General features: G+C 48.0%; 6 protein-coding genes across 6 annotated transcripts; 3 read left to right on the plus strand and 3 right to left on the minus strand.

The window, feature by feature from the left end:
• Positions 1 to 877: 877 nt before the first annotated feature.
• On the minus strand, positions 878 to 4,308 carry AO090026000307 (flavin-containing monooxygenase; the record flags this gene model as incomplete). The annotated part of the gene is made up of 5 exons (XM_023236116.1): positions 878 to 1,139; positions 2,632 to 3,260; positions 3,342 to 3,947; positions 4,044 to 4,075; positions 4,134 to 4,308. 5 exons carry the CDS (start codon positions 4,306 to 4,308, stop codon positions 878 to 880), a joined length of 1,704 nt encoding a protein of 567 aa, XP_023090990.1.
• A 2,006-nt stretch (positions 4,309 to 6,314) lies between these two features.
• AO090026000306 (uncharacterized protein) lies at positions 6,315 to 6,833 on the plus strand (the record flags this gene model as incomplete). The annotated part of the gene is made up of 1 exon (XM_001821730.3): positions 6,315 to 6,833. The coding sequence occupies one exon, from the start codon at positions 6,315 to 6,317 to the stop codon at positions 6,831 to 6,833; it is 519 nt and encodes a 172-aa protein (XP_001821782.3).
• A 240-nt stretch (positions 6,834 to 7,073) lies between these two features.
• AO090026000305 (fungal specific transcription factor domain-containing protein) lies at positions 7,074 to 7,529 on the plus strand (the record flags this gene model as incomplete). The annotated part of the gene is made up of 1 exon (XM_023236118.1): positions 7,074 to 7,529. The coding sequence occupies one exon, from the start codon at positions 7,074 to 7,076 to the stop codon at positions 7,527 to 7,529; it is 456 nt and encodes a 151-aa protein (XP_023090989.1).
• A 78-nt stretch (positions 7,530 to 7,607) lies between these two features.
• On the plus strand, positions 7,608 to 8,170 carry AO090026000304 (fungal specific transcription factor domain-containing protein; the record flags this gene model as incomplete). Its single annotated transcript, XM_023236119.1, has 2 exons — positions 7,608 to 7,618; positions 7,768 to 8,170. The coding sequence occupies 2 exons, from the start codon at positions 7,608 to 7,610 to the stop codon at positions 8,168 to 8,170; spliced, it is 414 nt and encodes a 137-aa protein (XP_023090988.1).
• Positions 8,171 to 9,175: 1,005 nt separating this feature from the next.
• On the minus strand, positions 9,176 to 10,078 carry AO090026000303 (enoyl-CoA hydratase/isomerase family protein; the record flags this gene model as incomplete). Its single annotated transcript, XM_001821727.1, has 2 exons — positions 9,176 to 9,797; positions 9,888 to 10,078. 2 exons carry the CDS (start codon positions 10,076 to 10,078, stop codon positions 9,176 to 9,178), a joined length of 813 nt encoding a protein of 270 aa, XP_001821779.1.
• Positions 10,079 to 10,893: 815 nt separating this feature from the next.
• AO090026000302 (uncharacterized protein) lies at positions 10,894 to 11,851 on the minus strand (the record flags this gene model as incomplete). Its single annotated transcript, XM_023236120.1, has 3 exons — positions 10,894 to 10,940; positions 11,021 to 11,706; positions 11,832 to 11,851. The coding sequence occupies 3 exons, from the start codon at positions 11,849 to 11,851 to the stop codon at positions 10,894 to 10,896; spliced, it is 753 nt and encodes a 250-aa protein (XP_023090987.1).
• Between the last annotated feature and the right edge of the window lie 862 nt (positions 11,852 to 12,713).

The raw sequence follows: 12,713 nt of genomic DNA on the forward strand, positions 1-12,713 counted from the left end.
TAACCTAAAGGGGAAGGCTAAATTAATCACTGAAGTATAGTATAGGGTTTACTGGAGAGTACCTCAAAAGTCCACTATCCAGCTAACCATGCCTAGTGTTGTCAGCCAAGGGGATAGGTTGGACCCATTAGTAACAGTCTGGCTCATAATACACACGTTCCGGAAAGGAATTAGAGCTATGTGCAGCAGGAAGTACTACAGCTCGCTGAACACTGATGCTCTAATGGCCCTAGGGAATCATGGGCAAAGTCAAGAGACTTAAGTCGGCCATACCGAGTATACTAGACCAAGATGGCGCTATCGCTATCATGATCGGACTTCCGAAGCTGAGGGAGTTGGGCTGAGAGTTAGGATCATTCACTATACATGGAGAATCATACTCTAGGTTGATGTTGCAGAGGATATATGTCAGCACAATGTCCGTGGCGAATGATAGTCATGAGTTCATTGCCGCCAAAAAGCATTCGGATCTCCAGGCTCTGAAGGTGCCGCCTTATCAGGTTCGAAAGAACCCTGTCCGTGGGTTCGCAAGAAAACTTATAGGAAAGCGGGAGCACAAATAATATGGGTGAGAGGGAAGGGATAGCATATCTAGTTAGTGGAGATTGGAGAGAGCCCTCTTGCCAAGTAAGCAGACGTTGACATATTCAGAATTGCATGTAAAGTCTATATCTTCCAAAATCAGTCACTATAGAGCAAATAGAATGCACAGTTCACTGTGCTAGGCTTGGATAAGTAGCGTCCTGTATTGCATACATCTCTTGGTCAGTGTACAGAATCACCTTCAGACTCCCTCGTCAAAAGTTATCGAATGGAAAGTGACTTCGGACTGCAGTTACATCATGAGCGGTTTTGGCTGCTTCAAGCATTTTGGCTTTCATTTTCCGTGCAACTTCTTTCGCGGCCTCATATTCGCTACTTGGAACCCGACCCAATACGTCGACGCCCAACGCATGTCGCATTTGTTCCATAGAATATCAACCTCTCTTAGCCGAGAGTCCAGATCAAATGTGTCTTGTATAACTTTGTCCGAGTACTGAATAGGAGGCAAACATAATGTTTCTTTGGCAAATGGGACCGATTCAGCTGAGAGCAAATGCCGCCGATTGTGGATGGTGTGAGTTATATCAATATAGCCACTGGACATGTAAACGTACTGATGCGTCTATATACATTTGTATACTTTTCTTGTAATTACTCTGAGCTAAGAATAGCAATAGCACAAAGTCAAAGGACAACTTTTACGTCTAACATGTTCGCTGGGTCAGAGATACAGCCATATTCACCCGAGAGCCATGAAAAGCCTCCACTGATAATGGTGCCGACTACTCCTACACAAGGGGTACGGGCTCCCACGACTTCATGAATTATGTCAGTCTGGATCTTCAAAGCAAGTCTTGATGGTAGGTTGCATAATCTCACTTCCATAGTTCGGCGCTGCTTCTTGCAATTTACGATAGACCTCTGCCTATGTTTGTCCAGCGCCGATGGTCACCAGTTCAGAATGCTTGTCGAGGTGAAAATCATCGAGGGACGAAGTGCTCACGAGGACGTCCTTTGCTGACGCGGACATAAAGCCATGTCCGTAAATAGCAAATTCCAAGCTCGAAGAGTATAGGTAGGCAATGGCCTTGCTCAGAGATTCGGTAGAGTTGGGTCAAATGAGAAGGCGAGGGTTCATTTGCTTTTGTGATGCCCATGTCTGTACGAGTGTTGGGTGTTCTGGTAAATCTGGAGTAATTATTTTGTCGGAATGTAACAGCGACTGCAGTGTCGTGAGTTGATCTTCGCCTGGGTCAGAATTAACCATGTTCACTTTGTGCTCGTAGTATGGAAAGAAATCTTTTTGTTCGAGGGAGTGTATGGGTAATGTAGGACTCGGTTGGCGCAGTCTTTCTTGCCAGGTTGTCAGGTTATACTATCCAGAGTTAAGATTACATGGTGTGGACCGTGTCCAGTATGTCGTCCAATATATTCGAATTGTTCATGAGGAATACGGGCATCATCACTCGACTGCCGCGTTCGTTCGGAAGTCCGAACCGTGGAATTATGGAGGTAGTAGGCATATAATCATCACAACTCTCGTTGGGTTTCAAGAAGAAAAATAGAAACCAATGATACGATTGATACATAGAGCATATATCGGATGACCAGAATCAACAACAGTATCTTATGCCTGAAAGCAAATTCGGCTGTGCCCTGAAGATAATTCCAGCGAAAGTCCCAGACATCTGGCTATCGTAAGCATACTCACTGTTTCTTCTACACCTCCGACTAGTTCTTGGGGGTACGCTGAAGAACCCACTCACGACTCTCCTGCACTGTCCGAGAGACGAAACTCATCATGCTCGTTGTTGTATCCGCTACTCGATCGATAATCCCACTGTCAACGGTGTACTTCCACAGTTCTCGGTAAAAGATAAGGGCACAAGTCAACACCCCCACTACCACCACTCTTCCCATACGGCGCCACAGCTGTCGTTCCCGACCCTGAGGCTTCAACATGCGGTTCATGTCAGACAGCCGAGGGAATCGACATCGCAGGTAGAAGTCTAGCTGGGAACGACTAGTGAGTATTAGCTTCACTTCACCCTAGGTAGCTTGATGGAAAAAAGATTGAGGGCAACATACGGATACATTACTGAGTTGTACCGACCGCCACCGTTGTACCAACTCTGACAGGACGCAAATACTGTGCTGGCCATGTCGCGTCGTATACCGGTCAGCCAGGTTTGAACCGCGATAGTCTTGGGCTCAATACTCTCGACCTGACCGTCCAAAATAGGGGCAATCAGTCGCATTGCATGGTCTACACTGTTCTCAATCGCCATAATGACTGATGTGTGGCCTGAAAATGTGTTTGGTCCCAAAATTAAGAAGAAGTTGGGGAATCCATCCACTGCTGTGCCTAGATAGGCATGTGGGCCACCACGGGTTGCCCACAGCCCGTGTAGGGAAAGACCGTGTCGCCCCACGACAGAGATCGGTTGCAGAAACTGAGTGGCCTCAAAACCCGTCGCGAGAATGAGCGTGTCAGCGTGGTAGGTCTTAGCGTTGTCTCCATCACCCACGGTAATGGAGGTATCGGCTACGCTGCGCCAGGGCCGTGACTCGAGCATGAAGCGCGGATCGTGCATCCCTCGCAGCCAGTCATTGTCATAGATTCGGCGCTTGCATCCTAACTGGTAGGTTGGCGTCAGCTGGTCATGATATGTGATGGGGGCAAGTGCACGCATGTGGGCAAGACACGACGCTTCCTCCTGCTTCCGCAGTCGGCCATTAGGTCGCTGGAAGGCTGTGTACCACAGGAGCTATGATACTATGCAAAGTAGCATGCGCACCGTATACCTCAGTCCAGGGATCATGCCGTAGATGCGTGGTGCCCACTTGGCATATGCATCCCTTCCACCAGGCTCCTCCACACGTGGCACAAGCCACGGTGCGGTGCGCATGATCTGCGTCAGCGATTTGACTTTGGTCTGCAGAAGAGCGGGGGCAATCTGAGCCGCGCTGCAGCCCGATCCGACAAGCACAACATCTTGGCCATCAAGGCTGATCTTGTCAGGCCATCGTGCTGAGTGTAGCAATTGTCCGTTGTAAGTATCGCGGCTCGCCACACTGGACGGCCATTCGGAAGACTCGGCCAGTACGCCCACGGCGCTGATCACCACCTTAGCCCGGACGATTTCAACAGCTTCAGTTTTCTTGCCCCTTGAGTCTTGACCATAGACCTGAGAAATATATTGTTCCCATTCCGCATCCTTTTCAATCCACTCCAACGATATGACTTCTGTGTTAAGTTGGATTTTATCCGCGATGCCAGCGCGTTCCACCACATTGTACAGATAGTCGATGTAGTCTCTACCTGAAGGAAAGATAGTCTTGGAGAGATAATTTGGTGCGAAGGAAAAAGAGTAAAAGAATGCCGGTCTATCCTGCATAAGTACCTTCTCCACGGACAGCCACCGTGACTTACACATCACAGGCCTAGTACGCAGATTAGCACACCGCATTATCAATGCAGCAGGGAAAAAGCAACTTACCACGCCAGGATACCGATTCCTCCACCATGTACCTATTTTCCTGCGAATGAATCCGGGTCTTGAACGAATGCATGTCCTGTGAACACTCACCTCCAATGCCAGACTGACGATCAAAGACAAGGAATTGGTCACAACCACACTTCTGCTTCAGACGACATCCGGCAGCGATACCTGATGCACCGGCTCCAATGACAACCACGGGGTAGAACGTGCGGGGAGCGCCATCATAGGCGTTCTCAACACGGATGCGTAGCGAGCCCGCCATAGCAGTGAGATCACAACCCGAACAGACACGACACGGTTGAGAGTGCAAGAGCTCTGAGATGAAAATGAAATCAAGCATAAGGTTATTCTTCGATGTTATGGTCGGACCTAAATGGGGTGCAGCGAACCTTTGTAGTGATACGATAGGCATCCCACCACAAGAAACGTCCCATACTTGCTTAGCCCTTAGCCTCTATGCCTTGTCTGACCCTAAGTTGACTCCAATGCAAATCGCGGCAGCCACCAACCGCCAGGCAAATAAAACATCCGGAAGGCCCCTAGATCTACCGCGTATTGGTACTACGTACGGCGTATTGTCCACTACCTCGCTGACGTTTTGTTTGTCTGAGCGCCTTGCCGCTGGGGTGCTTGTCTAGTTTATTTGAAATGACCAATTTCTCTATAGGAATGTAGGATTTTCGGTGTTTTGCAACTGTTTTGTCTTCAAGAGGGTGATTAAGGTCATAAGGTACGTAGCCCACTTATAGTTTAATTATTGATTATAATATAGTATTTGTACATATATTCGAAGTTAATACAATACAGATCCATTGAGGTATGAGTATTCAAGATTTGGGTAATTTAAATATGTATGTATTTTATTTAGGAAAGAAAGAAAAGGAAAGAAAAGGAAAACGATTTCAAATACGCCAAAACTGGGTATCTTTGTCTGTTCTCTGGATGGACTTGACCAATGTTTGCCTCTCTTCCTGTACAGCCAAGGATTGATGCAGCCACCGGACAGGGGTTATTCGAGGCCTAATAGGAGTTACAGTACTAAGTAAGAGCCCAGAACCTCAGGCTAGAAGGTTCAAAGATCGACCCGTGATCGTCCAGCCTTACCCTCCACTTTTCTCCACCTCTACCTTTGCTGTGCCGATGCGAGGATGGACAAAAGCCATCCATTCCACTATTTTCACTTGAATCCTTCGCCGCACTCCATATCACCTTTATATTCCTCCAAAACACATTTGTAGAGCTACGGGCAGTGTAATTGAGATCTCGATCAGTTTTCCTGTCATCTCCCCCTTATAGATCGCGCTTAGTCAGTTATGATGGACTTCCAGAACGCCCAACATCTGGTGGCCGCCGCCCAGAAGGTGCGCGCCGAATACCTTAAGGGGGCCCACACCACCGCCATCTCTGTCCAGCAAAATACCACCTGCCGCGACGATCCCGTTAAGGGTCCTCTTTGGGTCAGCAAGTTTTCTCTCCCCTGTCCAACTGACGATTACTCCCGCGAGCTTCTCCTGCGGCTAATAGACGAGGCGAACGAGCACCTGGTGCGCTATGATCGCTCGGCGTCGGCCCCGCTTGACTTCGAGTGGGTGGGATACCGCAGCAATGTTCAGAAGGACACTCCGGAGCCCAAAATTGGGGAGCAGGAGAAGTTTGAGAGGTTGATGGCGGAGACCAAGAGCCCCTTGACGATACTCTACCTCTATGGGGGCTCCTTCGTGTCTGTGCTTCCATTTCCCTTCACTCTATATGTATCAGTGCAGCGGTCCTGACGATGATCGATCCACTCTGGCGACACTTGAGCAGCTGCCCTATTTAACGGCCGTGGTACAGGAGGGGCTGCGTCTGTGTGACCCCGTTACCCACCGGATCAGCCGCCAATTTCCCGACCAGCCGCTTCAGTGCCGTGGAATTTTCATCCCCGCCAACTCGACCGTGGGGATGACGGCCATGCTCACCCATCTCAATGAGAAAATCTTCCCCGAACCTCGCGTTTTCCGGCCCGAGCGGTGGTTAGGATCCGACGGCAAGCGACTGGAGCGATACTTGGTGCCCTTCAATCGGGGTACGCGCTCGTGTCTGGGCATGAATCTGGCCCGTGCGGAGCTCGTTTTGATTCTCGCAGCAGTCTTCCGTCAGTTTGATTTTGATGTTTCAGGCGTAAACCGGGAGCGTGATATTGATGTGAGTCGTGATTATATTCTTGGGGCGCAGGCGCGCGACACGCCGGGAATCCTGGTGACGGTGAAGGGGTGTTAGTAGAAGGCTATGTTAGTTCATGTATACCTTCAAATCAACGTCGGCCAGTTCAGGCAGCTCTCCAATGATTTAAAAAAGTTTATCCGCCAGATTCGATGCATCCCAAACCACACGCCCTTTCGTTTCGCTAATACGTTTGGCGATGCCCTGTACGATCACCGTGTCGGGGGTGAATTCGGACCGTTCGCTGAGACGTCAGACTTCACTTCGTATTCGATTCCTGAGCACACATCTTCCGAAACCAGAAATGCAATCCCCCCGGTGCTTTCACGCCCATACAGATCATTCTTCAGTCATGCGGCCCTTCATTCTACAAATATTCTCATTAGCCAAGGTAGATTGTCCGGGATAGTAGACTGGGAGTGTGCAGGATACTTTCCCGAGTATTGGGAGTTTACGAAAGCAATATTCGGAATCATCAACAATGAGGCATTGGAGAAGATTATGCGCAATGCATTCGATGAAGACTACGGGGATGAGCTGGATGTGGAGCGGACGCTTTGGAGAGACTCTCCATTTGGTATTTAGGAATCAGAGAAGTCTCGTTTGCTCCGCTGTTAGAAGATTCTTACGGCGCTTGCTAATGTATAACATCATAATACCAGTATCTCATACTATGTAGGCCAAAACCTGACGGCTAAAATGAGATCAAAAGAACCTCGGTAACTTGCATATGACAAGCTGACATAAGCCCATAAATATAGAAACCCTAACCGCCCCCCAAAATGTGGAAAAGCCGAGTCCCAGAGAGAACTACCGACTTCGAATATGGACGTATATGGTGCTTATAAGTCTCATCTGGACTTGCTGGAGGATGAAGAGCGAACAGTTCTAGAGCTTAAAGGAGCTCTCGAAATTCCCCCTCAGGCAGTACAAGATGAGCTGATTGACGCTTTCTTCTCCTGGGTCGCCCCTGTATTGCCTGTTGTCAACCAGAGAGTCTTTCTGTCCATGTATAAGGATCCTCTAAATCCTCCTTCCCTTCTTCTTTTACAAGCCATATTCCTCGCAGGGTCGCGGGCTGTTAGGGAGAAAAATCACGGAAAGGAATTATCGCCCGGCGCTCATAGCTCAATGGTATATCTTCAAAGGGCAAAGGCTCTTTACGATGCAGAGTTTGAAAAGGACCATACTACAGTAGTACAAGCGTTACTGCTGATGAGCTGGTATTGGCAGGGGACAGAAGGTGAGTCTGTCGGTCTCTCGAAAGCTGGTATCAGCTAAGCAGTTCCTTTAGATACCACTGAAAATGGGCTATTCTACTGGAGCAGGCTGGCGATTGGTGTAGCACAAAACTTCGGGATGCACAGAAGGTTAGAAATCACAGTTCATATCTTATTCTTTATCTTTCTTTCTTTCTTTCTTTCTTTGTTTCTTTCTTTTTTTCACCCTTGTACCCTTTCTTTCCCTTTATCCCCTTCTTGATATATTATATTAGATTATGGTTAACATTGATTTCCAGCAATGAATTAGAAATGTCACTCTCCGAGCGCCGGCTCTGGAGGCGGATCTGGTGGACTCTGTACACCAGAGACCGTGCCATGGCTGCCGCATATGGCAGGCCTATTAGCATAGATGCGGATCTCACCAACGTAGATACTATCACGCAGGATGATTTTATCGAGAGTGAAGGGCACCAGCCTGACTCGGTTCAAGTCCAATTCTTCATCCAGTACGTCAAACTATGTGAGCTGATGGACCTAGTTGTTGGCCGACGGAGAAGAGCTGGATCACTTACAGAATCTGAATTCGCTCAATGGGAGATTCGTCTTAGCCGATGGATGATGCAATGCCCTGAACAAATGCACTGGGCCCAAGCACGCCATAGCTTTTGGCCTGCTATTCTACATTCCATCTATTTGTAAGTGTGAGACTTATTCTGTCCTAGCTAAGCTAACCCAGAGATTCAGCACGATGGTATGTCAACTCCATACCTTGCTCCCGGCAGTAGCTCGCCCATCGACTTCATCTGCCGTAGCTTTGCAGGCAGGCTCGACGATTGCCTCTATCATGCAGACTATCGTATCCCACGGGCAGGTAACTTATGTTCCACCATCAGTGTACGGCCCCTTCTGTTTGACATATCCTTCCACGAATACGACCTAACCTTCTCAAAGCATCTATAGTATTCTAACTGTACTAAGCGCCGCCAAAAGTCAAAAGCTTACATCCAGTCCCACTCTAATCCTTCAATGGCGCGCGAACATCGAAACCTGCCTTCAGGTTTTAGAGCTTATATCAACGGTCTGGCCAATAGCACGTTCGATTCGCGAAGGCGCTGGACTCATATACAGCGAGAAATACTTCGACTCGCTGCTCAACGAGGCGCTGACAAATTTAGAGACCCAAAGTCAAGAGACTCAGGTGGGACAACATCGAAGGATAAGATATAGTCGACCAAGACGAGGAAATCCAGATCTCCTTCTGCCCGAGAGTCGGATCATAGTCAAGATATCTCCAGGCCTTCCTTTGACACAACGTACATCGATGGGACACCGGAAAACGCCAAGCCATTCACACGGGAAGAAGACTCATTTAGGGGGAGGCGTAGATGATTCTATGTGCGCTGCACACAATACATCAGAGCCTTGCTCTGCCTACCCCGACCCAGCGGATGTCCTTCATTCATTGCAGGTCTCCATTGGAATGAGGCAAGGAGTACCGGAGACTGAGCCAGAAAACGCATAATTACTATTCATAGACAATGCGAATGAGCACCTCCTAACTTTTACCCCATAAACGGGCTAAATTGAAGCACAAAAACTACCATATTCAGAATAGTCTTTTCAAAACAATACTCCTTTAACTATCTCGATAACCCTATCTCTCAAATACATCCATCAACCACAACCAAACTAAACCCCAACTCCCTAAAGCTTATGTCTCTTCTCCCCAGTAGCAATCTTCCTGAACTCCGCCTGAGGAATCCCATCCACAAACCTCCTCAACCCCCCAAAAACCTCCTGCACCGCCTGAGAGCCAAACTCCCTATCCCCAGGCTCCCGAAGCAACCTCTTAATCTCCAAAACACTCGAACCCACCAAATGATCCCCAAACCGACCCCGAATCTCACCCAACACCATCTCCCTAAACCTCTCCTCGTCTCCACCAGCATCCAACACCTGATTCACAAACCCAACCTGCTGCAACTCCTCAACCGGAATCCTCCGGCTGGAAAGCAACGCCTCCTTAGCCTTGCTAATCCCAAGACGGCGCACAAAGGCGAGACTGGCCCCGCCCTCGGTGACAAGCCCGAGCGACGAAAACGGGGTAAGGAGGTATGCGTTCGGTGTTGCGAAGATGAAGTCCGAATGCGCGATGACTGCCGCTGAGAGGCCTATCACGGGGCCGTTCAGGGCTGTCACTAGGATCTTGGGATGGGTGTAGAAGGCATCGGCTAGGTCGATGTTGTTGAGGACCAGGGCGCGGAGCCAGTACTGGCGGGGTGGGGTTTTTTTGGCGTCGGGTGGTGGGCGGGTTACGTCTGCGCCTCTGTGTTGATCATATCTTAGTATTCTATATATGTCTTGCTAATTATAGACCATGGGTGGTCTTTGGATAGATGGTGGGTATGGTACGTACGCGGAGAAGAAGCGGCCTTTGCCGATTAACAGCGTGACCAGGACTTCGTCGTGCTGGGCGATTTCTCGCAGCGTGGTGGCTAGTTTGTAGTAGTCTTCTTGACTCAGGGCATTGAGCTTCTCTTGGTTGTTGAGAGTTACGATGGCGAGGTTGTCGTTGTATTCGACTGTGACGGTTTGGGGTGCTGCCATTTTGGAAGAGATGAGTGGGTGAGATGTATGCTTTGGAGATCAGTGATGATTTTTGTGTGAATGGGGTTTTGAAGAGCAAGAGGTTTTGTCGATATATATATCCATTTCTAATGCCGTGTTGAGGTACATTAACCACGCTATGGAGGGAATGCCGAGCCGAGCGTCGGTCTACAGATTTCGCCCAGATAACCCGACATTCGGCTCGGCAGGATTTATATTAGTAGAAATCGGATACACGCCATGCACAGGAACCCGAGCATTCACGATCTTACTAGTACGATTGCTACCGAGGGTAGAAATCTCAGATTACTGATAGATGTCTATATCAAGACTAGTACGACCGTCACCTTAAGCCGGTCCCGCGGGCTTGTCTAGTTTGATGCTACAGTTTTCATGGCAATGCCATTTCCACCCTCTTTCGATAGTGGTATGTATATTCAATAGTGAAGATAGTGCAGATGAATCGTCAAGGTACTATGTGAGTAGCAATGTAGCTGCCAAGTAACCAAAGTGGATTGATCATAAAGAACTAAGCTTAGTACATGAATGAGTGTCCTTAAGCGCTTAGATCCCAGATACATAGTTAACCCATTCAATGTACTCCAAGTGAGCCGGCAAAGCAGCAAATTTATCTTATTTACAGGCCTACACGATGAGTTATGGAACTCGAGCATGATAACCATGGAGAGCGGAAAGTTCAGTACCGAGCTCTAGGGAGAGAAGAGCAGTGCGAATGCGTCTTTAAAAGATTAAGTAACCCAAGTTATTCCGTAAATCAGTACACGTCTGCCCTCTTGAATTCCCAGTCCAGCTGTTTATATCGAGCAGATCGACTGTAGACAAAGCTTCCATGCAAATATTCCTGCATGACATATCCCACTGCCCCCTCTTCATCCTGGATTGCTTTCCATTTCTACCAGTCTGTTTCATCCTCATACTCACTGCGGAAATTACATAATGCAAAATCAATCATAAACCCCTTGAATTTCCTTCCTGGATTCTCCTGCACAATAAAGTTCCTCATTTTCACATCCTCATTGAGAATTCCCCTATCCCCTATACGATTGACAATCTGAATAGCTTCATCACAGACAGACTGCCAGACCTCTCGTGGCGCGTGCACAGCAATATCAGTTAAAAGGAATCCGTCGATATACTGTAAAAGAACCCCAGAGACATCGATATACTTATTGACCGAAGGTTCCTGCGATGAAGAGGAGCTAGGCACAGTGAGGCACGCAAATAGCTGAGGGATGTCTTTCCCTTGGATGTCTGTTACGGTGTGGAATGCCTCGACTTCTGTCTCGTAGAGATCCTGCATGTGATCATGCAGATACGCTTCATTTTGGGGGTCATTCCATGTATGTCCTTCTTCCTCGGCCATTTTACCGTCAGTATTAAGTCTGGTGATGAATTCTGAAGCAGAACCATCGAGGATAAAATCATGATACTGCCGTTCGATTTCCGGCGTCCAGGGATCAAGTTTGTCATCCTTTCTGGGTTGGGCCGCAAAACGTCGGTCGAAGAGCTTCAACACTAGATAGCCCGCTAATCTCAGAGCTGGGTGGTCCAAAAGGACCACCATTGCACAATAAAGCGTGAATGGTTCAAAAAACGGGTTATTTGGGCTGTTATATCTTGTTGGTTGTATGGCGCGCCTAACCGCAGCTTGATCGTATTACCGACCACATAAGGACATCTGGAGTGATCAGTTTATCAATTCAGTAGCTAACGAAAGGCATGGGCCACCCACTTCTCTTCTTGATGTGCCATTTTGAAGGAGGGATAAGTAGAACAAAGGGAGACGACGGGCCTTTGGGTCATTAGAAAGGGACCAGAGCAGCGAAAGAAAGCATTTAGTTCTTACTGGGTTGCGCAAGGACTTCCTAAAAATAAAATTTCCTGTCAGGAATGGCCCTGTAAATATATGTGATTGGAGTTAGGGCACGGATTAGCCGCCGTTCGAGGTGCATTCAGAATTTATATGGTGTATACAAATCACACCTGTATTATTCCCCGAACTGTACTATAACATATCCAGCCTATTCTGGCTTAGTTGTAAATTGCTCTGCTTCTAAGAATAGTCCTTTTCTTTCTTCTTTTCTTTCTTTCTCATGAAACCCCCTATAAACTCACCATCCATTCGTAATTCACCACCGGCTGTCTCATACAGCACAATGATATAATGCCGTGATCATTCACTCCTGGAGCGATCTGAATGATTCCTGGCGTGTCTACAGGTATAAAAACCTTTTCCTACTACCCGGCTCTTGATATATATCGGGTGTTGCCAGAATTTGCGTCAGATCACCTCCCCAGAATATGTAGATTGTTCATGGACAAGCAGGACTAGGTGAGATAGGGCCAATGAGGTATGTCCCTTGCGATCCACAATCTCCTCCCGATGAGTTGTATTCTGACTCTCATACTGTTCGAGCAAAGTCAAGCCAATCCCAAACTAGACAGGAATTTCTTGAATATATCTTGATCCAGAAACGGGCATGTGGCCAGCTCCGGTACGTCCTGCAGGTACTGCCTCAAGTTCTCAGTATCGGAGATTGGCATGTTTTCGTACATCTCCCATTGGCAGCGGCCATCATAAACTTTCTCTTCAAACATAGGAAGTAGGGGGCGT

Source organism: Aspergillus oryzae, chromosome 3 (assembly GCF_000184455.2).
Source record: "Aspergillus oryzae RIB40 DNA, chromosome 3".
Classification (NCBI taxonomy): Eukaryota; Fungi; Ascomycota; class Eurotiomycetes; order Eurotiales; family Aspergillaceae; genus Aspergillus; species Aspergillus oryzae.